Source organism: Melozone crissalis, unplaced genomic scaffold (assembly GCF_028551555.1).
Source record: "Melozone crissalis strain CALT ecotype California unplaced genomic scaffold, PUWL_Pcris_2 ptg000006l_1, whole genome shotgun sequence".
Lineage (NCBI taxonomy): Eukaryota > Metazoa > Chordata > Aves > Passeriformes > Passerellidae > Melozone > Melozone crissalis.
Genome location: NW_026535784.1, coordinates 53,364,396 through 53,390,904, shown reverse-complemented (window position 1 = coordinate 53,390,904; position 26,509 = coordinate 53,364,396). Strand labels below are relative to the sequence as shown.

General features: G+C 36.7%; 1 protein-coding gene across 1 annotated transcript in view; it reads left to right on the top strand.

Moving 5' to 3' along the window:
• Positions 1 to 25,956, top strand: part of LRBA (LPS responsive beige-like anchor protein) — a 368,370-nt gene extending 342,414 nt beyond the window's left edge. Inside the window, exons 53-56 of the mRNA XM_054293253.1 lie at positions 13,249 to 13,350; positions 14,550 to 14,764; positions 21,934 to 22,085; positions 24,421 to 25,956. Of these exons, the coding sequence (XP_054149228.1) occupies positions 13,249 to 13,350; positions 14,550 to 14,764; positions 21,934 to 22,085; positions 24,421 to 24,511 (560 nt within the window). The 3' untranslated portion in view covers positions 24,512 to 25,956. The remainder of the gene's footprint in view (positions 1 to 13,248; positions 13,351 to 14,549; positions 14,765 to 21,933; positions 22,086 to 24,420) is intronic.
• Positions 25,957 to 26,509: the final 553 nt, after the last annotated feature.

The window sequence follows — 26,509 nt, the reverse complement described above, 5'->3', positions numbered from 1 at the left end:
ACAAGCCAGGTGGGCAATGGCACACGTGACAAATAAGTGGCTTGATATTCTTTATCAAGGACAATTCTTGAGCTAACTTGACTGTTTTGAAAAAAATTTCTGGTTTGGTTTAACAGAAGAAAAAGGTTAACAAAATACTAATTATTTACATAATTTAGCTTTTAACTTTGAGGCTGACTTTTTAAAGAAATTACAGCTATGGAGTCTCACTATCTTATTTAGTTTCTCTCCAATACCTCTCAAATGCACTGATGAATGTAAACCAAATCTGACAAATTGAGGTCTCAGAGATATGAAATTTCTTTACATGGGACACATCTGCTGGAAACTATTTTATTCTTCACAAAACAGCTTGATTACATTTAGGTTAAATCATTTTTTTCATTCTCAAATTAAAACCTGAAATGCAAAAAATATTTCATTATGCTCTTTGATCAAATGTAAAGTTTTCCTCTTTCTAAATTAATTGGTTTTGAAAACGTAAACGTATGGCACTACTTCACTTTGGAGCACAGGCCTTTTTCTGATGCAAAAATGTTTCTGGGGACAATTTCTGACCAAGCCTTGGAATAATTCAGAGCAGGGCTGAGGACCGGAAGCAGTTGTATCCTTTGGAATAGCCTTGAGCTGTTTTGCTTTCACATTAACTAGCATAATTTACTGTGGAGATGTAAAGTCACTTTGCATAGTGCAAGGGGGTTTTCCTTTCCTCTCCTTGGCATGTGGCTGCCTTGGGGGAGGTAGGAGGGAGAGGATATGGCCCTCCCCTCGGTACTCCTTGGAGCCCATGTGTGATCTGTGGCACACAAGGTTGGCTCCTGCGTATTTAGAGGCTCCGAGGCACCACTTGGGGATGTGACATTATGCACAAGGACTTGTGTGCTAGAATGTGTGTAGATTCCTGGGAGAGGGCTGTGGAAAGATGCTGTGTTTTGTCCTTGCCCAGCCTGAGGAAGTGGAGGTGGAGGGGAGGCAAGAAGTGGGGGGTGGGAGGAGGGATTGTGTGATGGCTGGAGAAAAGAGATGAGAGAATTCATTTGCATACAAATGGTGAGCATCACTTTCAGATCCCACTTTCTCTTTGAAGCTCAAGTGGCAACTCCTGATGTTTGGACATTTCCTAGGTTGGGGGATTGAATTTTCCTTTGTAATCACAGAACTATAGGAAACAGGGCGGGCAGGAGCTTTGGTCACCTGATCTGTTCTCTTTTCCAGATGAAGGCTTAACTATGCCAAAATCAATCTCCACTGATTCTGTCCAATCTTCCCTTAGAAACTACAGCAAATACGTTTTGGGGCCTTAGAAGCCCTGTCCTCAGCAGTCTTTTCCCAGTGTTCAGCCTAGTATCCCGTTCTTTTTGCAGCAGTTGCATTCTATCATCTTTTATCTATTTTTCCTTTGTGTAGAGAACAACTACTTCCTTCTTGCAGCTATTTCCAGTTATTTGGATTGCCATGACCTACAATTCTTTGCCTCCAACTTTAATAACTCAATTCTTTGTTTTTTGCCATAAGTCATATTTTTCCAGACCTCTATTTTTTTTGTGTGTTCCTCTCTTCAGTTGACTGTCTTCCTCAAAGTAGACCCAGGAATGCAGCTGAAGCCTTTCCAGTAATAAGTAGAAAACAACCTGTTTTACAGACCAGGACTTTTCACATCCCTAGGGAATATCTGTTTCTTTCAAAACACCATGACACTGTCAATTCTTTTATGGGCATGAGCTAGTATGAATTTCAGTGCTTTCTGAAGAATCTATTCACTTGTGCCTCCTTCTCTTTGTAGTTTAGCTGTAGAATCTCATCTTTAAACTTTCTGAAGTGTATTCTTTTTCAGACTGTGCCTCCAATTTGTCAAACTTACTTTGAATTCTCATCCTGTCCTGCAGCAGCCTTGCAGCAACTCATATCTGCAAATATACTTTGCAGTCTTATTCTATTAAATTGGTCATTAAAGCAAATGTTAGCTAGTACGCAGTTCAGGAATGCCCATCAATACATTTACCATTTTGACAATGAATAGCTTTCAGAATATAGCTTTCCAATATATAATAGTATCTTCTGAATGTGTGCTTCCCTGTTTTCCTTAAGCAATTGCTGGCATGGAGCAGCACTGGAGTTCTTAGTAAAGTAAAAATATGTGATGTCTCCCTGAACATGTCACGTTACTTTGCCATTGCAAGGAAAAAATAGCTTTGACATGATTTGTTTAGAAGAAATCCAAATCAGCTGTTACTCATCTCCTTGTTTTCTTGTAGGAAATTGTGTGTATATATATAAAAATGTCAATGTTCTGCCAGTATTTTTTCTGTTTGCTGGGATTAAGCAGACTACTCTCTTGTTTTTCTTTTTCCTGCTTCTTAAACAACACAATACTTTTTTTAGTCTTGCAGAACCCCACCCAATATCCCTGAAACAATTTTTATAGCTCTGGGATTATTCATTGTCACAGTATTCTCATCTCACTATTATCAGGCCAATTGAGTACCAAACACTTACCTCATTCTCTAGTTGGGACAACAGTTTTCACTGCTGGTTTTACTTTGGTTTGCTGTCTGACTGCAGCTGACCTTTTCTTGAAGTACTTTGTGCGGCATCATCTACTGGTATTGCCTGCCCTAATAACAAACCAACTTCTTAGAAAACTTGGCATATTTTCATGGTTTTAGAATATTATTTTTGATGTCCTTGTTAGTTACATCTCATCTGTGTGTGGCTCTCTGGGGTTTGTCTCTTTGCTCATCATACCTTGCTGCTTACACTGTTTCAGAAATAACCTCATTTATTTTGATCTTTCTGCCTGACTTTCCTGTGTCAAAGTCACTGGAGAACTCTGAGTTGTGCCAGCTGGGATCTTGCCTGTCTTATTCCTGTACTGCATTCACTTCTTACCTTTTCCTTTCTTTTCTGTAGGCTTAACTGCCCATGAGATCTTACAGAAGGATATTCTGTATTTATTGAAACCTGTTTTCCCAAAATACTTCTAGAATTATCTTGTCCTTGATCTCTTCCTTATAAAGTGTATTGAACATTCTCATATCTTTGCCACTTCCCTGTAAATTCCTTTCAGCAAGGTGTTTTTTTTATTTGTTTTGCTGTATTGGTTATAATATCTAGGTCATCTCTAGCTGTTATATATTAAAAATTGCCACCAAATCTCTTTCTACACACATACTTGTGATTTTTCTTTACCAACACATGATTTTGTAGTTGGAATATCCTATTTTCTCCAGTTTTCTTTAATAATCCCTCACCTACATGGACAAGGTAGAGGCCAGTCATGAATGTCAGTGGGTGTAAATCTGTGTCTTCAAGGTTTTGGGTTTTTCAGTGTAGCTATTTTGTTTGGGTTTACTTTCTTGAAGGGGAGGTTTATGGTGGTGAATTTGTCTTAGCATTGTTTATGCTTCTAAAATGGTTTGTGCTTAAAAAATGGTGGGCATTTCTATAGCCCAGTTCAAGATAAAGTGTTTTTCTGCTATTCTTGACTTTATTAATGGAATATGAAAATATGGTTCCATTGCTTTCAAGTATCTAGGAATGTGTTCACAATTAGGTTTTAGTTTTCATATTTTGAAAAAACCAAAATATTTTTAATTAGAAATTTTATTTGCTAAAGAAATTAAGGCTCGACGGATAAAAATCTTCAGTGCTATGAAATGTACAGTCCGTGTGTAACAGTATCACTACTGCTAATAGTAATGGGCTCTCTTCTGAGTTATTGCATTGATCTTCCACACATATGTGAATAAAACAAATTATATTACCTCTTTTATGTTAGCCCATAAAACTAGAAAATGTTACTCTCTGTATGTATCACATTTGCATCATGAGGACTATGGGGGTGCTTTCATTGCATAGCTTTATATTTTTTAGAGGGTACTATATTCAGGTGTTCTGAAGGGTGGGAAATAAATGGGTTTAGTGTTGGAGCTGCTTAGCAGGACTCATGTGAATGTAAGTGCCTGATTTCATATTTAAAAATACAATTACTGCATTTAAGTAAGATTTAATTGGGAAAATTCACTGAACAGTTTTGCTGTTGAAAATGTGTAGAATGTCTCCCTTAGATGCAAATTTTTAAAATGGATGATTTTTTCAATTTATAAAATACAAAATCTCCCAAAGGATTCAAAATTGATCACATTGCTTGTCTTGCTGAAAAACAGTCTTGTTCCTATCCAAGCTAATTTTAAAAGAAACTGCATTTTTGTTTGGTTTTTATTTAGCTAGAATTCCTAAATAAATATTTGAATACCTGCAAGACTTTTATCAATTTACATTATTATTATTAAATATATATATAATATGTATAGTGTATGTATGATAAAATAATTATAAATCATTATTAACATTAAAGCTATGATCTTGAAACTAAAGAAATCATTATTTTTAATTGTATTGGTAATTATATTATAAGTTGAAACATCTGTATTTCATCAACTGCTGCAGACATTTTTCAGTTGGAAAATTAAAACTTTTGTGAGTGCTTCATAATTAATTATTAAAGTGGACAATGCAAGCAATTTAAACTTCAAAATTATACCTGAGGAGCATCTTTGTGTTGGTTGATGAAAGAATAATGTTGTGGGTTATAATTTATTTGGACTCAGATGCTCTAATCCTGTAAAGTTGAATTCTGTGAGGATTTGCATAGATGCTTCTCTCTGCACGCAGTGAACATTCACACTGATTTCAAGCAGGTCCTGTGTCTGCTGTTAACTCAGTAGCCAAAAAACCCATCTTTGCCTTCTTCCCTCTTCCTCATCTTGAATTAACCTATGTCTTGGTTGCCAGGTCTACATGAGCTGGACTTCTATTTTCAAAATTTGTTCCAAAACCAATGGTAGTAGAGAGAATGAGGGTCCACATTTGCATAGATTGTTTGTAGTATAAATATTAATTTAGAATTCTAATCATTATTTTTAAAAAATTGAAAGTAAATTCCTTAATAGCAGCTTCTCTTAAAGAAATGAATTGGGAAGTAGCTGTAAAAAGCTTACCTGTTAGTGTTTCCTTTTTCATTTATCGTGTAAATAGCAGGAGTATCAAAATGTCCATAAATTGTTAATCAGGCTAGTTAATAATGAAAATTCTCCTATTAACTGTTACTTTCTTTCTACCAGAATAGCTAAAAATTTTCAGAGCCTCAAAATACTGAAATATGTTTGAAATTTCTGCAGCTATAAATGCGATACTGAAGTCAGCCCAGTAGGAAAATAGTGTTGCTCCAGCACTGAGTTTTAGGACAGTCTGCACATGCTCCTTTAGGTGCTCAGTAGCACTTCTGTTTTTTTACCCATGCACACATTTTATACATTATTGTGTGAGCCTTTCTTAAAAAAAAATAGCCAGTAAATAATTCAGTGTTAGTATAGCATTGTTTTACTACAGATGTAACAAATATTCTTTGTTTCTCAAAAATGGCAGGACAGGACAATGTTGTGTCTAAAGCTAGAGTCCTTGAGCACCATCTGCTGGCATTCAGTTGAAGCTGATCTCAGGAATGGATTCTAAGCACCATATAGTAAAAAATTAAAAATACCTATTCACATTTTGAAGGCAAAAAAAATTCATTTGTAGTATAATTTCTTAGCCTTTTTGTTGAGATTATAATGAGAAAATACAATGTGAATTTAAGTTCAACATACAAACTGAAATAGAAATAGGTCCAGGAGTATTTTGTTAAGTGGGACCATAAAAAGAAATTGATTACATTTTTCTTTTTATTTTAAAGGGCTTTAAAAAGCACAGTGTTACATTTTTCTATGTGTGTTACAAGTACAATTCAGTACAAAGTATATCATACAGAAGATACACAAAGCTTGGAAAAAGTATCCGTAGCATGTTTTTGAAAGGCATAGCAACGACTAAATATTCTTTTACCTAACATTTATTGCATTAGCCAATGTTAGGCTTGAAACCCTCATGAAAGCTTAGTGGACAGAACCCCTGATGCTGTAAATGGTCTCACAGTTCCCTGTAGCTTCACAGGTAACAAGGACTGGGGCAATCTGTGTGAATCTAGAAGAGAGCTTAAATTCTGCAGCCACAAAAGGTCACTGTCCTTTTTTCTTTCAGCTGTAACACATTGATTCCTCAAAGAGTTTGAGGCTTCATTGAACCTCATTGTATGGAGGCCTCCAAGTACTCTGTAAATCACATAGGAATGATGGTTCTACCTTCCACATATTTAAACTGGAAAAGAGATGAGGAATAAGAGGTGGATGAATTCTGGTATATCTGGAAATCTGCAATGCTGGCACACAAGCCAGATAATTTTGTATTTATATAATGACAAAAGTTGTGTCACAGATACCTATGGGGACAAGGTCTTCATTGAGAAGAGCTTCACGGACAGTTTGGAAAGCAGTTAAAAAGCCATAGAGGCTTGGTAGTGATAAGCATGTAAGTTTGTATGCCATAAATATTTGTTTTGGCTAAAAGTATATCCTACAGTATTAGGTGTAACATTTCTATCATCCTTGTTTTCAGTTAGCTAAGAGATTGTGTGTCAGGACTTGTCAATCAGTGATTCAAAGAAGCATTGTAGAGCAAGTTTTGAAGCAACCAAGAATGTGTGTATTTTGGGACTGGAAACACAGAAGGACTTTGGATGCTGCTTAGTATCCAGCTTCAGGTGTTATTAAAATGGGATGCATGGAATTTCCAGCAGGATAAATATGTTTAGTACTGCTTGATGCAACCCAGACCTTTGAGTTCCAGGAAAAACAATGCTCTATTTATGACTTGTAACTAATAGTTGATGTGGTAAAAGGAATTACATTCAGATGGTAAATTAATACAACCTTAATGTGCACCATATACAGAGTTGCGGGATGATGTACTAATGCATCACATTTATTTACCTTGGTTGGTTGCTGAGAAAAATCACCATTCAGTTTAAAGTCTATGCCATGTAAGACAGAACAGAGTAGTGCAGAAGATATAATTTATAGTCTAGAATTAGATCACAGCATAAATGTTATAAAAAACTATTTGATCAATACAAGAATCCTGACTTTGGCGAGAAATTATTTTTAAGTGTTTCTGGATCAAAATTCTAGTAGTAGCACTAGTACCATGGGGATACTGGAGTTATGGCCTGCTTCATTGAAAAAGTATCTGGTTTAAGAGTTACTTGTGAAAAGACAGCTAAATTATGTGTTCTCTGAACTTGGTGTATGCCACCAGCGCTCCCAGTTACATTGGTAAGTAAAGGTGGTAAGCATTTCTGTAGTACAATATACTACTGGTGGTAGTATTGGTTTGAAATTACCTTTATAAAAGTAATTAATAGCTCAAGCACAGAGTTCAGAATAAATTATTTTATTGTATTTTAATAGGGGGAAATAAAAAGAACATAAAAATGTGCCAAACTAAGGGAAAGTATCATGGGAAACCTCTCATCTCAGATTATGTTTTGCCCAGGTTATGAAATACTGTATAGGTTTTAACTAGATGTAGTTATCTTGGTTTATCTTATAACAATTTCTCAGTAGCTGCTGTTTCTGACTGAAGTAGTTGTTTGCTTGAGTTTTTTTCCTGTTTAGGTTTATTGTGTTTTTTTCTTGAACTCACTAGGTAATGGTACTATAAACCAAAAGAGAGAAATATGAAGAAAATAATTCTTTTTTTTAGTATAAACAAAAAAGTCCCTTCATAAACCTGTTTTAGAACATTATTAGATAAAAATGACAGTGTTCTAAAACTTCAAAGCTGCCACTTAAGTAACAGTTTATGAAGTCAGGATGGTGCAAATATTAAAATATCAGTGTACTCTGACCCCGACTATTCACCTGCAGATACTTTCCAGGGGCTTCAAAAAGGCCTGGGTTCAGTGGGAGGGGTCCTGCTGAATGACTTCCAGGACTTGCAGCAGATCAATCCCCACTTATGGAGAACCTGTTCCAGAAAGTTTTGTGTTGCACATGGTGTAGGAATTAAGAGACTGGGGATTATTGACTTTTGAAGTCTGAATTGTAATACCCAGTTTATGAAGGCCTGTTAGATCTTCTTTCTTATTCTGTTTGTTTTGGAAGCGTAGTTTTTGTGACACAGCATGTATGAAAAATCTCTCATTAATACTGATTAAATGTTGGTCACTTGTTGCACTGAGTGACACTGAGCTAAGTAAGCCCTCCTGGGTTATATTTACTGAAGCAAATCTTACAAGATAAATCTAATGTATTTTTTCCTTACTGAACAAAATATAGCATCTCCTGTGCTTTGCATGTTTAGATTTGCTTCAGGATAGAATGATACATTGTTCAAAGATGTTGTTCCTTTTTCAGAAAATACAAGGTTGAAGTGTTTTTTTTATAAAACCAAAAGTTGCATCTTGGCATAAGGTTGTACTTTTTGTGGTAAAATAAGTCTGAACAGATGGGAAGTAGTTTGAAGGAATTAAGAGGAAATGCTGATGGAGTGTCACATGAAGAACCAGACAACAATGAAGTTTCTATATAATATGAAAATATTATATTGTTATATAAAAATTCTTATTTACAAAGAAAAGATCATTCAAACTGAAACTTTAGGAATATTTCAATGATTCTGTGTGGTATCACTTGAGCAAGATCTCTCATCCATCAGGTAATTTTCTGTGCCAGTGAAATGGGGTTCTAATCATTTGGCCAATAATGTGATCTATAAATAATGTTAATGCACAGACTTTATATAATATTTGACAGTTATCACTTCAATGCAATTACAGTCTGAAACCTGCTATATAATCAACATAGGACGTTAGCAGCAAATTGGTTTTCTTTATTTACCTATATTTTGTTGAAAGCATTTTTGTCCAGACATCCTATATTCTGTACATACCTCTGTACTTCCCATGTTTATTTCAAACCTTTTATTGTTTTCCTTATTTTTAAATCATAAAAAGCAACTCCAAAATTGGGAAAATTAAAAAAATTATTTTAGAAGGTCTTTCTTACATGTATAGTTTCATTTGGTTGATGTATCATTCTAAGAAGGCACTCAATCACTTTTGCAAGAAATTGGTAAAAAGACAGATTACCTGGTGCTTCATTTGATTTGGATTTTGTATTGGCATAAAATTGCATAATTAATTTGCCATTTAAAAGTGCTCCACAACCTCTGAAATTAGAGAATAATTTAGAAATGGCCATGACATAATAATTAACTGTCTTCTCAGTATAAAACATAAAAAGGAGCACAGTAAAATATTTTATATTTTAATGTGTTGCATAATATTATCTCACCCATACATAGTAGGAAGAGTATCTTGTATTTAATAGTGAAGATTTTTAGCTTATCTCTCTTTTGGTTTCTTTTTAGGAAGATATTTTTCTTCAAATGAGTTTTTGTATTTGGCTCAACTTTTTCAGCTTAGTGCTGAAAATAAAGAAAGCAGCCATTTCAGGAATTTGCTGATGGATTTAAAATGTCATGATCCTGCTTTGTATTGTAACATCACCAAAGCTAAAAAAAATAGCAGAGAGAGACCCAGTAATACAAACCAATTTCTTGTTCTCTCCACTAAGGCTTTTCTTCTTCTGGATGTCATTAAACTGGAAGAAAGTTTTGACTTTGCCGTAATCCCACTGTTCCTTTTTAAACATAGTCTCCAAAAGCCTAACATTTTTTCACTGATATATCACCACAGGCTGACATGATATCACATGCTCTTCTTTTATCTTCTGAAGCTTGAATTTTATGATTTAAAATGTACTTTAGTCACTTAAGTAAGAGTGATATTTTATGTTATTTTCTATGGGAAAACAGCTTTGCAGAAATTATTTATTGGAATGTAGGTGAGTTCTTTTGAAATAATTTGAATGGTTGCTGCAAAGGTAAAGTATTCTGTCCATTACTGGAAAGTAACTTTATGTGTGCCTCCTGTGACTTAAATAAATCATTGATGGCATTTGTAGCAATGTGAATGTGGCATTAAGAATGTTACAGAATTCAGCTCCAAGCAGTGATCCAGGGATGGGATAGTCTGAGGATATCACTATATCCTACACTGAAAAAGCACATCTGTAAAACTATTGTGTCCTGGTTATTAGTGCTAGGATTTGAACTATCTTTAATTTCATTTGACTTGTTCATCTTCCTTAAGGATCTCCATAAAGATTCTCTGAGTGTTCTTTTCAGCCCTTACTTAGGGTTTGCATCAGTGGTCGTAAACCTGCTTAGCGGACAAAGACTCTCTTCTCTTTGAAGTCACTTCCCTAGCTTTTCAAAAGGGTCTGTGAGTCTGTTCTCCTAAAACAATTTAGAAAAGTTTGAAGTGGTGCCCCTTAAACCAGCAACAAAATAAAATTTTCTCTTTGCATTATTGAAAACCATGACAATCTTTTGAACCAATAACAGTTTAAAAGCTTTTAAAGAAATCTGTTCTGCTCTATGACCAGCTTTTAAGTTGACCCCATTATTTGGGAAATCAGGCTTGGAAACCCCTAAATACTTGACATTCTTATCAAAGGAGTCAGCCTGACTTTTCACAGGACTCTTCTTTTACAGTATCTATTCAAATCCTGAGTTCTTTAAAGATAATACTTTGTTTTCTTCTTTGTTCATTTGTGTTGGGTGTATTTTTGCGGGTTTTTTTGTTTGTTTTGTTTTAGTATAATTTAGTATAATAAATATAATTTAGGAAACAATTTCATACAATCTTTGAAACACTGATCCTTCCACTTGTAGATTTATACTCTGTTATGTTTGAAGTCAAGTCCAAATTCTGAAAAGACTGTGAGCGTTACTTAGGCAATTTTATTTTTTGTGAACTGTGATAAATATATATGCTCAGTTTCTACTTCTTGATTTAAGAGTCTTATCTCCTACATTTAATGGATGTAGTTGCTGACAGCCTTATGCAGATAAAATCCAAAATAATGTAGTTGCTGTAAGCAAGAAGTTTACTCTTATGATTTTGTGTATCTTCAAGTCCTAATAATTCATTCAGGCATTGCTTCTCATAAGTGCTTCTAACTCCAGCATCTTACATTCATTACCTCCTGCAATGTTGTGTATTTAAAACTTCTCTGATTTCAAAAGTTTCATTAATGTGAACTGCATTATTAAAATAATTCCTTGCTGATCTATGTGAGTGTGTGTTAATTCAATTTCTGAAAGCAGAAGAAAGCAATAAAACCAGAATTCTAAAATTTTGCTAATATAGGCAGCTCATTAAAAGAAAACAAACTAACAAGACCTTTAAATGCACAAAGTTGGCACATTTTAGGGCTTGGTAGTGACAAGGAGAAAGAATTGGGTCAGCAACATTAAATTGTTACTGGATAGTATGATTGTTATAGTTGCTGTTACATTTTCCCCTAAAACTGCAGGTTTGTGGCTTGGCTATATAGAGCTCATTTCTGAATCTTCTGAGGTGCCCAGCCCATGTTTGGTGGGGCAAGGTTCAATAGAGCCACTTGCTCTGAAAGGTTTGTGAGCAAAATTCACAGGATCAGCCACCTGAGAAGTACCTAGAGGTCATTAAATCCACCCTTATGCTTCTAATTTGTTGGGAGGTTTTTTTTTTTCCTTTGCTCCTGAACTGTCTGCCATACTTCCTGGGCTTGGGTCTGTTTTTTCAAACATTATATGAAACAAAAGTGACAGCTTCTAATGACTGTTTCTTAAGAGATTAGAACGATTCAGCAAATTGCTCTAAAGCATGTTCGCATTGAAAGTGCTGGCAACACACCTGCCTGGGTGTGTACATGCATGCACACACACATATAGTGTCTGTGGCCATATCTAAGAAGAAATAGATTTATTTACTTTTCAAGATTTTGTATTGCTGATACAAATTGTAATAGCAACGGCAGAATAAATCAAATTTTGGAAGGTGAAAATTCTTGATTTGAGGTGTTGTCAGAGATTATGACCTTTACTTAAAAACCACTGGAATGTGGCAGCTGCACAGATGTTTTGGGAGATTTTATGGTTTTAGTAAAAATATTTATGCAAGCCCAGATCTTACACCTCTTTTGCAGAGAAGTCTCTCATGGAGAGTCTGAGAAACTATCCCTTTAAATACAGCTCCATGATCTCTAATAACACTCAGTACCAGCATTGCTGATGCTGCTCTACATGGACAGATTAATGACATTATGCTGGGTTTATCTTTTTGAATTTACAACCCCAAATGTAATTTGATTGATGCTAACTTAGTAAGTAATGGAGTCAATTGGTCCCACTATTACTCTGTGTCTTTGTAAAACCATTTCCTCTTTTTCAAGTGGAAAAAGAGGTTGATTTTACCACTGCTTTACTGCTTTGTTGGTGTCTCACATATCATGATTCATTGTGAAGTGAAATTATTCCCTGCTGCTTAAAAACTCATCTAAACCTTCTGAAAACTACATGACAGCATTGCCCAAGAAACATCCTTTGGAGTTTATATGCTTTGTAGAATGCTATGAATGAGCTAATTGTATGGCAATGCAAAAATAACTTCGTGATTTTTTAAAATGCCAGCACTTTTGAAGAGGGCAGTGAATAACCTATGAGCAAAGATATAAAATTATTTAAAGAGCTTTATAGCATTTGCTTACCCTTTCTCTGCCTTGACCTGGAGAATAATGTTTTTTCCTTTAAATGTGCCAGTTGTACAATTCTTCTTTTTTATTGTATCCCTGTATGTTTGATTATAAAGAGAAGTACAAAAAACCCACAGTTCCTGTAGAAGGGAGACGTCTAATAGGAGCACTAATGTTGAGTTTGAGTGGGACTTCTTTGCAAATTCATCAGAAATTCATCCTGCCTGTCATCCAAAGAACTGCCTGCCTATCAAAGACCTAGACTTCATACTATGGTTTCAGCACTGTTATTAGGTTAAAATAAAATCAGTCACTGGAAGTTTTCCTTCATCTTTGGGCACTTTAGGTGTCTTCTCTTGATAGCTACACTAGTGATACTTGCATTTACTAATGCCTGTTGTAGGAAATGGTAGTAATTGACTTAAATCTCTCCCCCCAGAAAATATAAATTAGAGGGGGAGAGAGAGAGAGGGGAAAACCAACTTTGGTTGGTTTTACTGTACACCTGACTTTCAGTAAATATGCAGGTAGAGTGCTGCTGCTGTACTACACAGGTAGGAGTACAACACTCCCATATGCAAACAGGAGCATTGATGTGATTTGTAAGCAACATGAACTCAGAGATCTCTATTTCCTCTCTAAGGAAATAGAAGGTGCTTCAGTGATGGATAGCAGTGATTTTGGGAATAGATTGTAACCAAGATTGCTTTTATTGTTTTTTTCACTGAAGGTGATTTTGCAACTTCTCGAGCTGTTCTGACAGGACATGACTATGAGATCACCTGTGCTGCCATTTGTGCTGAGCTTGGTCTGGTAATAAGTGGTTCAAAAGGTAAGGAAGCTCTCATCATTTCTTTCTGTTTGTGAAGCTATAATCCTAATGCCAAGATAAATATAGTTTCAGGTGGTAGAATTTATAAACTTTATGGTGGTTTTATTTCTAAATTTTTTTTTAGTTGCTGTGGAATTTGAAGCCTCTTTTTAAACACGTTGAAACTGAGGATTGTTCAGATGTTTATAAGAACAGAAAACCACATCAGTTTCCCTCCTGATTGCTATTTCTGTTTGTTTATCCAGTGTGCAATTGCATATAGCATAGTTGGATACAGCCTTTGAGGGCCAGGATGGTGAAGAGTGGTTGTAATGGATAACTTCTCAAAAAGGGGAAGCAAAAATTAATTTTGAGAGAAAGAGAATGTACTGGTCTGTTTGTTTGATGAAGGGTGTGTATAAACTACTGGTAATTCTGTTCAGGCTCTTTCAGCTTGGCTGCAGAACCTCTAATATGCTCCATTTGTATTCTCAAAGACCTGCTTTTAGCAGGCAAATTATAAAGAGTGATGTTGATTCTGTGGATATTCTGTATCATTTTCTTTTTTGCTTAATGATATGATTTTTAAATTAAATTCACAATTATTTTTAAACTGTAAATTTCTTGGAATTAGTATCTTTCTACTTTAGTATTTCTAAAATAGTTGCCCAGAGACACTTCTTCAGAGTTATGTGTATTCATGGTCTGTACCTGTGGGCATTTCTGCATTATGCATGTGAACTCCTGTGTCTTATGTGCAAAGCAGGTATTTGTCAGAATGTGTTGAAAAAGCAAATATTTAGTGGGTCATGTATGGCTTACAATCTTAATATGAAAACATACACTTGTAGAATACCTACATATGTAAATTCATTACTCTTACTCTGTGTGTCTGTGTTTTGATAATCTCCTTTCAAGGTTTAGTATGTTTAATTGTTCAAAATTAAATCTCAAAATTGACTACTACCTGCTTTAAAAGAAAATCCACAGAAGGCAATCTAGGTACTTATACCTTAATGCAAAGCTTTCAAGGGATAAGCTGTTTATCCTAGTGTCTGGTACCCTTAAAGTCACAGGCAATTCACCTAAACATGGTAACAACCATTATAAAGTAATATAATAGTGATTATTTAAGTAGAATTCATTACTTGATTTTTGAAAAGGATGTCTTCAATTGAGCATATGAGTCAATAACCTGAGATCCTATTCTGTCTCACCAGAAGGACCATGTCTCATACATTCTATGAATGGAGATCTACTGAGGACATTAGAAGGTCCTGAAAGATTACAAGGTCCCGAAAGCTGCCTGAGACCAAAACTCATTCAAGCTTCCAGAGAAGGCCACTGTGTCATATATTATGAAAATGGCCTCTTCTGTGTGTTCAGTGTGAATGGGAGGCTGCAGGCCACGATGGAAACAGATGACAAGATAAGGGTGAGTGTCCTGCAGTGTGTGCTAACTGCCAGCTGCATGGGGAAAAGCTGTCAGTGCTGGAGTTGGGTGGATACATGGCCAGACCATGAATACGTGGTACCAGACCATAGCATAGCAGCATTCTGAAAAAAATTAAGGGGACCATGTACTCTTAATAACATTAGGAAGTGTATTTTACAGTTTTAGCTGTAAAATAACTCTGTTCATAAAGTAAGGAATAGAATACTGTGTAAGCATTTCCTTGAGCGGGAGAATACAAATATCACAAATTGCTGACCAAGAGAGGCTGTGCTGCATCTTTGTGTTTCAGTCTGAAGGCAGGAGGTTGGTGACATGCTATTTTAGATGTTAGTTTTCCCTTTCTTTTGGCATCTCTGACTGCATTCCAGCATGTGTTGTCCTGAGCTCCAGGAAGTTTATAGGGATATGTCTATGCTTCAGCTCTTTTAGCCCTTTGGCATTTGTGAAGTGGGCAGCAGAGTTCCACATCTTTAGCTGCAGGAGACCTGGAGCAAGTCCAAAACTATGCAGGAGGCATTTTAAGACTATGGCTTTATAAAAATTATTTTATAATACAAAATGAAGGTCTCTTGACAGTTCCTGTCTAATAGTACCTATGAAACAGAGCAGAAGCTGCCAGCTGTACTAGAGTACCACACCTCCAAGCTGATTTTTTAATCTGATGGAAGATCCCAGGAACTCAGATGCTGGGATTTCCAATGTTCTCTTGAGTTGAAAACTCTAAAAAGTTTTTCCTTTATTTGGATTACACATGTCAGGAAGAAAATCCCTCTCTGCCATCATGTTTGTTTCACAGAATTATTGGCATTCTTTCAGCTGTTGTGCAAAGTTGTGAGCACTTCTTTCCATGCTAAAGATAGAAGAATGTGTCAATGTATTTTAAAGAGTTTTGATCTTCCTTATTTTTACTTAATAGTTTGTATGGAACTGCTTCATTAGCACTGAAGGTTCTGGTACAGTTCAGTATATTCCACTTAAAATCTTTTAAAACTCATATAATGTACTATGCTCTGCTAATCCAGTATCCCTATGTTATCCATTCAGAATGTCAGCTATTCTGGTGGTGGAATATACAGAAATAACTCTCTGTGTAGGTCCCTTTTCCATAGTGAGAGTGCAGTCTAGTGGGATTAGGGGACATTTGACTTCTGTGTTTTGTGGCAGCCACAGGTGCAGGTTTGAGGCTGAGGAAGTGAAGTAAAAATGTATATATTTCTGTTCCCAGACATTTTTTCCAAATTAATGTAGATTTTTGCATCAATTCCCTGAAATTGTACCTTTGGCCGTCCTTGTACAAACACTTCTGAGATTTTCAGCCTGCCCTTCATCCCAGAGTTCTTTCCATAAAGCAAGACCATATCTCAGTGTTTTCTCTTTTTACATTAATAATGTTGATAATCTGTCACTTTCAGTTGTGATTATGTTGTCAGCTAGGCCAGCAAATCTGTAAAATATCTAGAAATCCCTTGTCGGCTAAAACAATTTCTGTAGTGTTTCAGTCAGTACCCACAGCTTTAGGAATGTTGCTGGAAGCAATTGAAGTTCTGCTCTCTGTGGGCCAGAATTATGTTTGTAGAGGGGTTTGGGGTTTATTTTGTTTTGTTTTGTTTTCTTTCCGTCCCAGTGGTGCGAGCTGAGCTTTACGCTTAAACAACCTACAGCGTCTCTGCCAGTGCTCCTGCACTACATCATCGCTGAAGGAGAGTGGCAACTGCATGATTAAAGTGGGGCATTTAAAATGAATAGCACCTACCCATGGGCTGTGCTGACAAACTCTCCTCATTGGCTTTTGCTTGGGGAGAATAGAAAAGGGAAGGAAAAAGGTCATAAGTGTGGAATTTGTATTATAACAGCTTCAGTTTTCCTGTGTCATTATGGGCCGGTATTTCAGGATGTTATTGGTAAAACTAGCAGTTTTCAGTAGTGATGCTGGGATAAACATTCTCATTTTCTTTCTTGTATTCTTGAGCTAGAAAACTGCCATAAAAAATTCAGAACCTCTGGGGAAATTCAGGGTCTAATCAATGCCTTCCACCTGTTTTTGTTTTAAATACTGTATTGCTCAGTGAAGCTTAGGCATATCATAGTATATCTACCATGTAGTGTTTAGATATCTTAATGAATACCTTTAACTCTAAATAGTCTGCTTGTTCTGAGAGGTAAAGTTATTTTATCCTAAACAAAGACTGTATGCTGTTTCACCCAGAGGAACCAATTTATTTTCCTTTCCTGAGTCTGTTTTGAAATGTGGAAGTACCCACAAGACTCCTGCTGCTGTAAGCCAGGGCTGTCACAGTGTCAGCTCTGCCTTTTTACAAAGCACTGCCTTTCAAAAACCTGAAACGTTAAAAGGGATTTGTGCAAAGTTTTGAGACTTTCCAGGGAAATACAAGTCAGAAATGCAGCTTTTAGAACATTGCTGAAATTGTGCACTTTGGGGATTATTTGAGAGTCTGAATCTCGTGTTGTGAGAAAGATTAGTTGCAGGGCTGTTTCAGTTTCATACCTAGCAGAATTGCAGATAAACTACACTGGGGAAAAGCAGAACAGTAAAATTGATTCATGTCACCTTCCATACCAGCTGGAGTATTTGGAAGTAAAAGCATCCTTTCGTTTGTTAAATCTTGAAGGGTGTATCATGAAACTGAAATGTTGACAGGGTCACCTTTTTCTTCCATTCATTCCTTCATCCCTTCATTCATTCCTTCATCCCTTCATATATATATATATAGGCAAGTGACTGAGAAATTTATTTATAAAAAATAAAAATTAAATAAATCAACATCTTGTCTTCATGAGAAGCCAATGACGTAGTAAAATTGCATAGGTATTAGTAAGGGTTCAAAGCTTGTACTTTATTTAATCAAAAGATCACAAAACCTACTGTATGTTGCAGGTAGTGGAAGAGTTAAAGATTAATGGCTTTAATTTGCCTTTTAATATAGCATTTCTTCAGTAAAAGCTTCAAGTATAAAATTCAAGTGAACCATGACCATAAGGTTAATGGATTTTCATCAGCTGAATTTTATAAGTGTAGCAAATAATTATTTGTCACGGTCTTCACTGCAATTTGGAAATACCCTTAGGAGGCTGTTATTGTTATAGAGAAGAAAACTACCCCATATTGATTTTTGCTTCTAATGAATAATCTGTTTAATACTTCTGTGGTTAGTTAGATCTTGTGATCATCCCCTCAGTGCATGCATGTTCTGGATTATTTTCAGTCTTACCAGTTTATTTTCTGCCCCTTTCTTACTCTACTCTTCTAAGACAGTCTCTAAATTAGAGTTTTCAAGCTCCTTGTGCCTGTGCTTTCAAGGTGCTGAGCACGTTTCTGATATCAACAGTCACAGAAGCAATTAATGGTTGGAACATTTATTTTTGGGGGGGAGAGGAAGAACCTTCAACTCCGAATACTCAATCCTAATCTTTGTTAGTGTTCTGTTTTCCATACTTAGCTGTGATTAGAAAAACTCTACAAGTTCTGCTTTATTGTGTCTAAATTTACATGTATGTCTTGTCATATTAGTTCAAAACACGGCTGGAGTAGGTTTATCATCTTTTCTTTTTGGCTCAGAGTTACATTTTGTTTAGAGCATATGTTTGTGTTTCAATTACACTCCTTTTAAAGTTATTGTGTGAAATAAAATTCCAGCAATGTGATCCATTCTGGCTCCTTGGGAGTTGTTGCAGTAAACACTCAAAATTTATAACATAATATAGGAGCTCTATCTTAATCTAAGTGTCGCACGTCATATAATTCTTACAGGATGTATTTGGCATTGCAGTAATAGAGTGCAGCAATACAAAAAATACAGATGTGCAATATGTCTGACTTCAGTTACTGCTGCTCACAAAGCAGTATCTTACACACACTGTATATTTTGGTTTCTGGGCTTGTCAGCAGTCTGTATAAACACTTCAGTGTTGCATGAATGCAACATCTTTGTGTTTTAGTTTCTCTGAAGTTTTTGTGGTGCGTGTGCTGTAAATTCTGTGTGTTAAGAAAAGTCCAAAACTTCTTTTCCCTGAGCTATGTAAAAAGTTTTGCATATTTGCAAACCTGTATAAGCAGAGACTGCAAATGCCGAAATAATTACAGATTTCAGTAGAGAGATGTTTGCAAAATTCTGTCTTCAGTTCTTTCTACTGTTTCCTAAATTTAAATATCTGAGCTGGAATTTTGCTTGTAGACTATTATCTTGAGGCAATGTCCTTGCCTTGACAATTTTTTAGTCAAAAAGAATAATTTTGTTTGTGGATGTGTTTATGGAATTTATAAGCCACTGCTGTGAACATCCTCCATTCTTACGTCATTCTCTTGAGAAGTTGGGCCAGCTGAAATTTATCACAAATTAATCCTGATGTGAAGGGTGTGCAGCATTGAAAGGCTGCCCAAATTTAGCTGATTCACAAACCTTAGATTAAATATATTTGTAGATAATGCTTAGTATCTGTATTCTGTACTGAACATCTGTAGGCCATGGATGCAGTTTTTCCCTGCAACCAATCCTCCCTCACAAAGAGGTGCAAAAAGATCCATGGCAAGAAATGTGATGGTTGTGATCCTGGGCAAAGAAAGGGAAGAACTGATAAGGAAGCAGAGGAGAAAGAGGAGGAGAATGGAGCACAGGCTGTTTCTGTGCTGAGTATTGTGGACAAATCTAAAAGCAGAGAGCAGAGAAGGAAAAACAGAAGTCAAGCTGGGGAGCAAAAATCAGAAAGAGAGTGGAGAAGAGGCATCTGAAAATAGGAAAAGAGCATAGGAAAACACTTGGGCTTACTTGGCATTATGATAATAATGGTCCAATAGGTAGTTTCAAGGGTCTTGATCTTGCTGGTGACTCATGCTGATGTCATTCCACATGACAGAATCTGTTCAACTTTCTGGTTTTGTTTCTTTGGAAAATGGTGCAGACCTTTCAGTTTTCCTGGACAGTTGGAGGATGAGGCTATGAAATCAGGGCCTGGTATCCTCTACTGCTTACATTTCTTTTCTGCACAACAGCAGGACAGGAGCCTCCTTTCAGATGAAGTTTTTATCCTCAGGGTTTCTGTAGTAGTAATTACTGAGACCCATATGGAAAAATGCTCACACACTGTGAGAAAAGTCAGTCATGGAGTCTTCCAAGGGTTGGTGTTGGGAACCAGCTTCATTCAATGCTTTTTGAGGTGGGGAATGCTGAAAGTTTACAGAGTGATGAAGGCAATGCCTGAGATGAATGGAGAGCTCTTATTCCAGAAACTCCATAATATGAGAATGTGGTGTATTCACTGAAACTGGTAGGATCATCTCCAAACATGGAATAAACCTGTAATACTGTAATTACCTGCAATTACTTCTGCCAATTTCTTTCCCCCCTCAGAAGGCATCAGCAGGTGTAAGAGCCATAGTGAGGGATGTGGGACTCCAGGCAGCTCTCCAAAATGCAGTTTATTGCATCTGAGATGTTACAGCAGTCCAGGGTCGTGGGTGACAGAGCTGTGCCCTACAGCTGTCAGCTCCAGCTGCAGGCAGACCTGGAGACCATTTAATTTTGGTTACAATGCATTATATACTTTTCTTTGCTGAGCATCTCAGTACAGAAGAACCAATCTATACCTTAACCTTTACCTATAGCTATCATAACTAGTATAATTACCATATTCATGTTACTATTCTCCAGTCACTAAAAGTTAGTACATTACAGTTTAAGCTAGAACAGTTTTCTTGCAGTGGAAAATTCTGAGACCTTTTTTCTACTTGCAACATTGGCAGACTTGTTTGCCTGTGCTATCTTTCTGCTTGGTAAAACCATCTTCTTGATTGGGGTGGGTTTATCCTTTGCTCAAAGTCATGAAAACCCCTTCTAACTAACATACCCTTTGCCTTCTTAGTTATCCAGTAAGACTGGCTCAGCAATTCTTTTCTGTATCAAAACTTGCTTCCATCTCTATTTCATTCTCAGGTTCTGCATTCAGAAATCTTTCTGCCAAGCTTACGTATCTGTGAGACTTTCTTGTCAAACTTTCATCCTTCCCAACAAGCAGGCTCAAAAAAGATTAAGAAAATTCATGGGCAGCATTTCCATAAATAGACACTAGAGGGAACAGGAACTTTCTGATATTCCTAATCCAGTGATTTTGGGTGCTGTGGTGCATGGGGGGCAAGGGCTGCATGCTGACCAGGCTGACAGCATTTCCTGCTGCCATTTTTGGAGATAGACCTTTGGGCTAGATGGGTCATGATCTCTCACCCCATAAATTAGCACTTGCTCTAATAAAATTTCAAGTTCAATTCTCTTAAGACCCATTTTGGCCTATTTACACTGGGAAAATCTTTCTTTTAAGAAAGATTTCTCCTGAGTCCTGTCCATTTAATATCTGGTAGTATCATCTGGTATAGTCTTCAGGTAAAGAAGGTAAATTATTTTTCTGGGTATTCAGTATGTGTCTTGATTTTTTTCCTCAATAGCACACAAGAAATACTAAAATAGATTGAAGAATGCTGTTTGAAGAAGTCTTGACTCTGAAAACCAATGATATCCCATCTTCATGATCTGGTTCCCAAATAAAGATTTCAAATACAGGTTTGCCATCAGTCCCCATGATGCATACAAAACAGGGTATATGCCATTGAATTTTTCAGAGGCAGTTTCAGAGAACACAATCTCTGTTAAGAGAGGTGGATCGTTATTTTATTAATCCAGTGCAGGAATCTAAAAGTGCAGGTCTCAATTAATTTCAGTGATTCGTATAACAGCTCAGTTCCTGTCAACATTCAGCTTCTGCTAGGCTGGTATTAAAGACCCTTGGGGGAATGTCAGGTGCTATATTTTAATGCCAGTGCTGCTGCATCTTGTAAATCTAGCTAATTAGAAGAGTAAATTTCTTTAGCTGACCTCATATTGGATCTTTGGAACATGGAATAAATCACAGATCAGGTGAGACTTAACTAGTGACATCTAATATATTGGAGATTTGTGCATTAATTCTCTTGCTGGGTAAAATAACATAACAATAATGTTGCTTTCCAAAAGCTTGTGTTGACATCAAAGTCTCCCTGGACATTCAGCTATCAATATGAAACCTTTTATTGAAAGGAAAAGTGGGGAAGTAAGAGCCACACACACATTTATATGACAAATGTCCCTGTGCTTTGCCCCCAGGCCATTCAGCTGAGTCGGGATGGACAGTATCTGCTCACAGGTGGGGACAACGGCGTTGTCATGGTCTGGCAGGTGTGGGACCTCAAGCGGCTCTTTGCTTACCCAGGCTGCGATGCTGGGATCCGATCCATGGCCCTGTCCTATGACCAAAGGTGAGACCAAGTCTGGGCTGGGCTAGAGTGCTGGGGAATACATATTTACAATTCAATTGCATTTTTGTTGTTGTTCTAATTGGGATTTTCTGTGGGTTATAGATCCTTGAGAATTCTGTGCTGGCAAAAGTTGTTTTTTTTTTAACATGTTATATTTAGGGCAGAAAATCTTTTATAGGATTTCAGCAATTTGGGTAGTGAAGAGAGAGAGATCCAAGAAATCTTTCTTTGGCAGACTTTCAAGATAGGCTGAGTTATTGGTTTGCACCAATGCACAGTGTGGGTCACAGGGAGGTGGAAGGTTACATGTGTGCTTTCATCTCTCTTCTTTCCCTTACAAGACAAATCACATTCCTGATTCCAGACTTTCGTGTTAAAAATAGAACGCTTGGAATAGGTGCACAAGAAGGTTCCCTCCACACATCCATATATTTGCCAAAGCAAAGTGTCATTCTCAGTTCTAGAACAGTTATTTTATCCACATACAGCATGACCCTTTTTAAGCAATCCTCCTGCTGAAGGTGACCAGTCAGAATTTTTACTGCAGTTTCACATTGCACTTTCCAATGCAGCTGTACTTGACAATGCTTCAGTGCTTTTATCACAAAAATATTGTTTGTTTATAAGATGGATATTTCCCATTTCATCTGTACACCTTAAGCTTTCAGGCTAGGATTTTATGTGCTGTGGTGTATTTACTAAATGGTGTTTCTGTGTACTTTTCAAGCATATTTGTCTCCTAAATCCCTTATGGTTGTCTACATTATGCAGTAAAGCATGTTGCTGAGGCTCTTAGCCTTCCACTTACTGAAATCCATATTGAATGTTTTAAAAATTTTTATCTGTGTTTCTAAAACTTACACAAAATGAACTTTAAAAAATCCAAACCAGTAAAACCTGTGAACTTCAACGAAACACTGAACAGCTTCTTGAGAAGCATAATTAGAGAATATTGACATTTTGGATAAAGTGGTTTTCCATTAAAAAGAAGCCCTTGCTGTTCAATGTATTACATTGTTAAATGTAATCAAAAACTGTTGAATTTTAGACCTTGTAAATTTTGCATTTAGAGAATCTTTCATTAATGGCATGTTAATGAACTGAAATTTAATAAGGGCATAGAGAAATTTATCCATGGCCTCAAGTTAAGAAATTATGCACTGTGGGTTGGAAGACAAGGAAGAGATTTACTCAGAGTATTTCACTGAGTAATTACTGATTAATTACAGGTAATTGCTCAGAGTTATTTAAAAGACATTTTAATGTCATAGAAAAACAATCAAAATTGTACTGTTGACATGAAATAGGTGATCCTACCAAAATGCAATGTTTGGATGATCTCACACTTAATCTTTGTTTTGAAGAAAAGATTTGCAGCCTTTTACTCTGAATTTATTAATTCTAAGGCTTTATTCTCCCCAAATGCCAGGATTTTATACATCCTTATAGTTCTGATTTTTGTAATACTTTAATGAAACTGTAGAGAAAATGATCCAGAGACTGATTGTGTATTGTGTCAGGGTCATGGCTTTTCAAACACATCCAAATGATCTCCAGTAGCAGGCCAAGGGTAAGGAATTCAGAAAGAGTGTCTCAGTGGGAAAGCCCAGGGATTGCTTTCAGGAGCTTCCAAAACAATCAAAGACTTCAGTTTTTGTGATGGTGTTCACAGGGTCTGAGGATGAGGGAAGAGACGAGGATCTGACTCCGTGTTTCATAAGGCTTGATTTATTATTTTATGATATATATTATATTAAAACTATACTAAAAGAATAGAAGAAAGGATTTCATCAGAAGGCTAGCTAAGAATAGCAAAAGAAAGAACGATAACAAAAGCTTCCGTCTTGGACAGAGAGTCTGAGCCAGCTGACTGTGATTGGCCATTAATTAGAAACAACCAGCATGGACCAATCACAGATGCACCTGTTGCATTCCACAGCAGCAGATAATCATTGTTTACATTTTGTTCCTGAGGCCTCTCAGCTTCTCAGAAGAAAAAATCCTAAGGAAAGGATTTTTCATGAAATGTGTCCGTGACAAGGTTTAGTATTTCCAACTGAAGGCTTGTGCCCACACCCAATTCCTTCATGCAGACGTGCTTAAACTGGGGGAGTTGAAACTGAAATGGTCTTCCTTCCCTTTGCTGCTACACCAGGGCTTCATACCCTCTCCAATACCCCCAAAAACCAGCCAAGAGGTAATCCTGGGGAATCCCAAGTGCCCTTGCAGCACAGGAATGCTGGGGAGCAGTTCTGTTGTCCAGCTCTCAGGTGTAGCTCTGGGCTGACCACATGTACGTTGTGTGTTTTCTGACCGGTGAATCTGCTTCCCTCAGGTGTATAATGACTGGAATGGCGTCCGGGAGCATCGTGGTTTTTTACAATGATTTCAATCGCTGGCACCACGAGTACCAAACCAGGTACTGACCTTCCCAGAGGCCGGGACAAGCACTGACAGGAGCAGCTGTGGCCGGGGGGGCTGCACACAGCGCTGCCTCCCTCAGGGCCGAGCCGCCGCACGGCTCCTTAGAAATACTTCTCTTACATCTGAATGTAACTTAAATTTGCTGGAAGAAGCAACCTATTTTTTAAAGTTAATTGCTATTTTTGTAGACCTTGCTTGACTTTTTTGGGGGAAGGGCACAGAAGCAGAAAACCAGCTGCTGGGTTCTGTAGTTAAAAAAAAATCTATATTTTTAGTCACAATAAGAAGTCTATTTTGATCCCTGTATGTAAACAAAACCTAAAGTAAACATGGTTAAAACTCACATTCTAGCTATATTATGAAGAAAAAAATGTTCCATCTGAAGCTTTATCTATAACCTTGAGGAAAATATGATTTTAACATAACAGAAATTAATTATGGTGTTGGGGGAATTTTAATCTGTGCTATCTGTACCACACTTTGTCTTGTACTTTTCCAAATGATTGTACTACATCAGCACTGAAGTTTCTGGGAATCAAGGGGTAATATTTAAATTATGGTTAACGTAATTTTAAACTTTGCAAATCATTTCCATCAATGTTACTCTTCAAGCATGTTTCTAGGCCTAGACAATTAGTTCTTTTTTAGTTGTATGTTTAGTGCAGTTACGAGAGAAATCAGCAACGGAGTTTGTGTTACATCAAGTGTGAATCCTTCTTAGTTTCTACCTGGCATCTCCTTCAAAGCACACCAAAATGTGGATTGTTCCTCCAGATCAGAAAGGCTCGTTTGAAGGCTTCAAACCAGAATCCCACAGAGGCAGGTGTTTTTTAGCAGGGGCAAGTTCCAAAGCACATTGCTGCTGCTTGACTGTGAGAGCAGGGAGGCAGCAGGAGCTTGCTGGTGCACAGCCCCTGTACAGCAGCAGAAGCACAACATTTGCTTTTCTTTCTTCTTTTTTTACTTTTTCTTTCTTTTTTGTCAGAATGTGCCCCTGCAGTACTGTAGCACATGTCAGATTTCCTTTTCTGCCTATAGCAACAATGTCTTTCGTATTTTGCTACCACCAAATCCAGTCTGATCCTGCCTAGTCATATTAAATTACCTCTTTCTTTTAGGAAATGACAAATAATTTATACTAAGGAACAATAAGTTATTTTGGTGTTGCACAAATCTACTTTTCTACAAGATTGCTGTGCAGAACTCTGTGAAAATATTTGTGAAAAGAACTGTTATTGTTTTGTAAGTCTGTATTGCATAAAATCTCCTTTGTATGTTGTGATCTCTGAGTTGAAATTTACATTCCATATCTGTATTGATACATACATTTCTCTAGCTGCCTACTAGAGCAGTTCTTGGTTTTTCTAAGCATTTAACTACTCTCTCTTTCAGTAAAGATTTGGAATGAGAAAATTCAGTTTGAGTGAATAAATTAAATAAAATTACATTTGTAATTGAGACCTTCAGTGGAGTACTGGGTTCCTTGTGATTCAGGATATGTTCCTAACAGAGGAAAGGGGTGCTGTGGCTGGTTTATTTAATGTACTTTTGGTGTGTATGAAATGGTGTTTTCTGTGCTTTCTGCATTTTCATACTGGGGTGGTTGTTGTGTATCAGTAGTTACATTTTCATGTTTTGTGTGGCACAAGGATGATGGGCTTAAGCAAAGGCTGTAGTGGGTTATGTCTGTGGGATGTGCCTGGTCTACTGAACTCTGTGTACTGAATATTTGTTATGCAAAACTTGTATCTCACATTTCCTGAAATTCAACAACATTCACAGCCTTGTATCAGGAGAGTTTGAGGGGAAATTGGAATGGTCTTGAACTTAAATTTGAGTTTGTCTCAAGCTCCAGGGGTGGTTTTTCCTAGACTGGGTGGAGGGAAAACAAACAAGAAAAAGGTGTACTTTGCCAAATGGAAATCCTGAAAGTCTTCTCTTTATGAAGAAACAATTATTGATAGAAATAATAGCTCCTGATGCTGGAGCCAAACTATTTC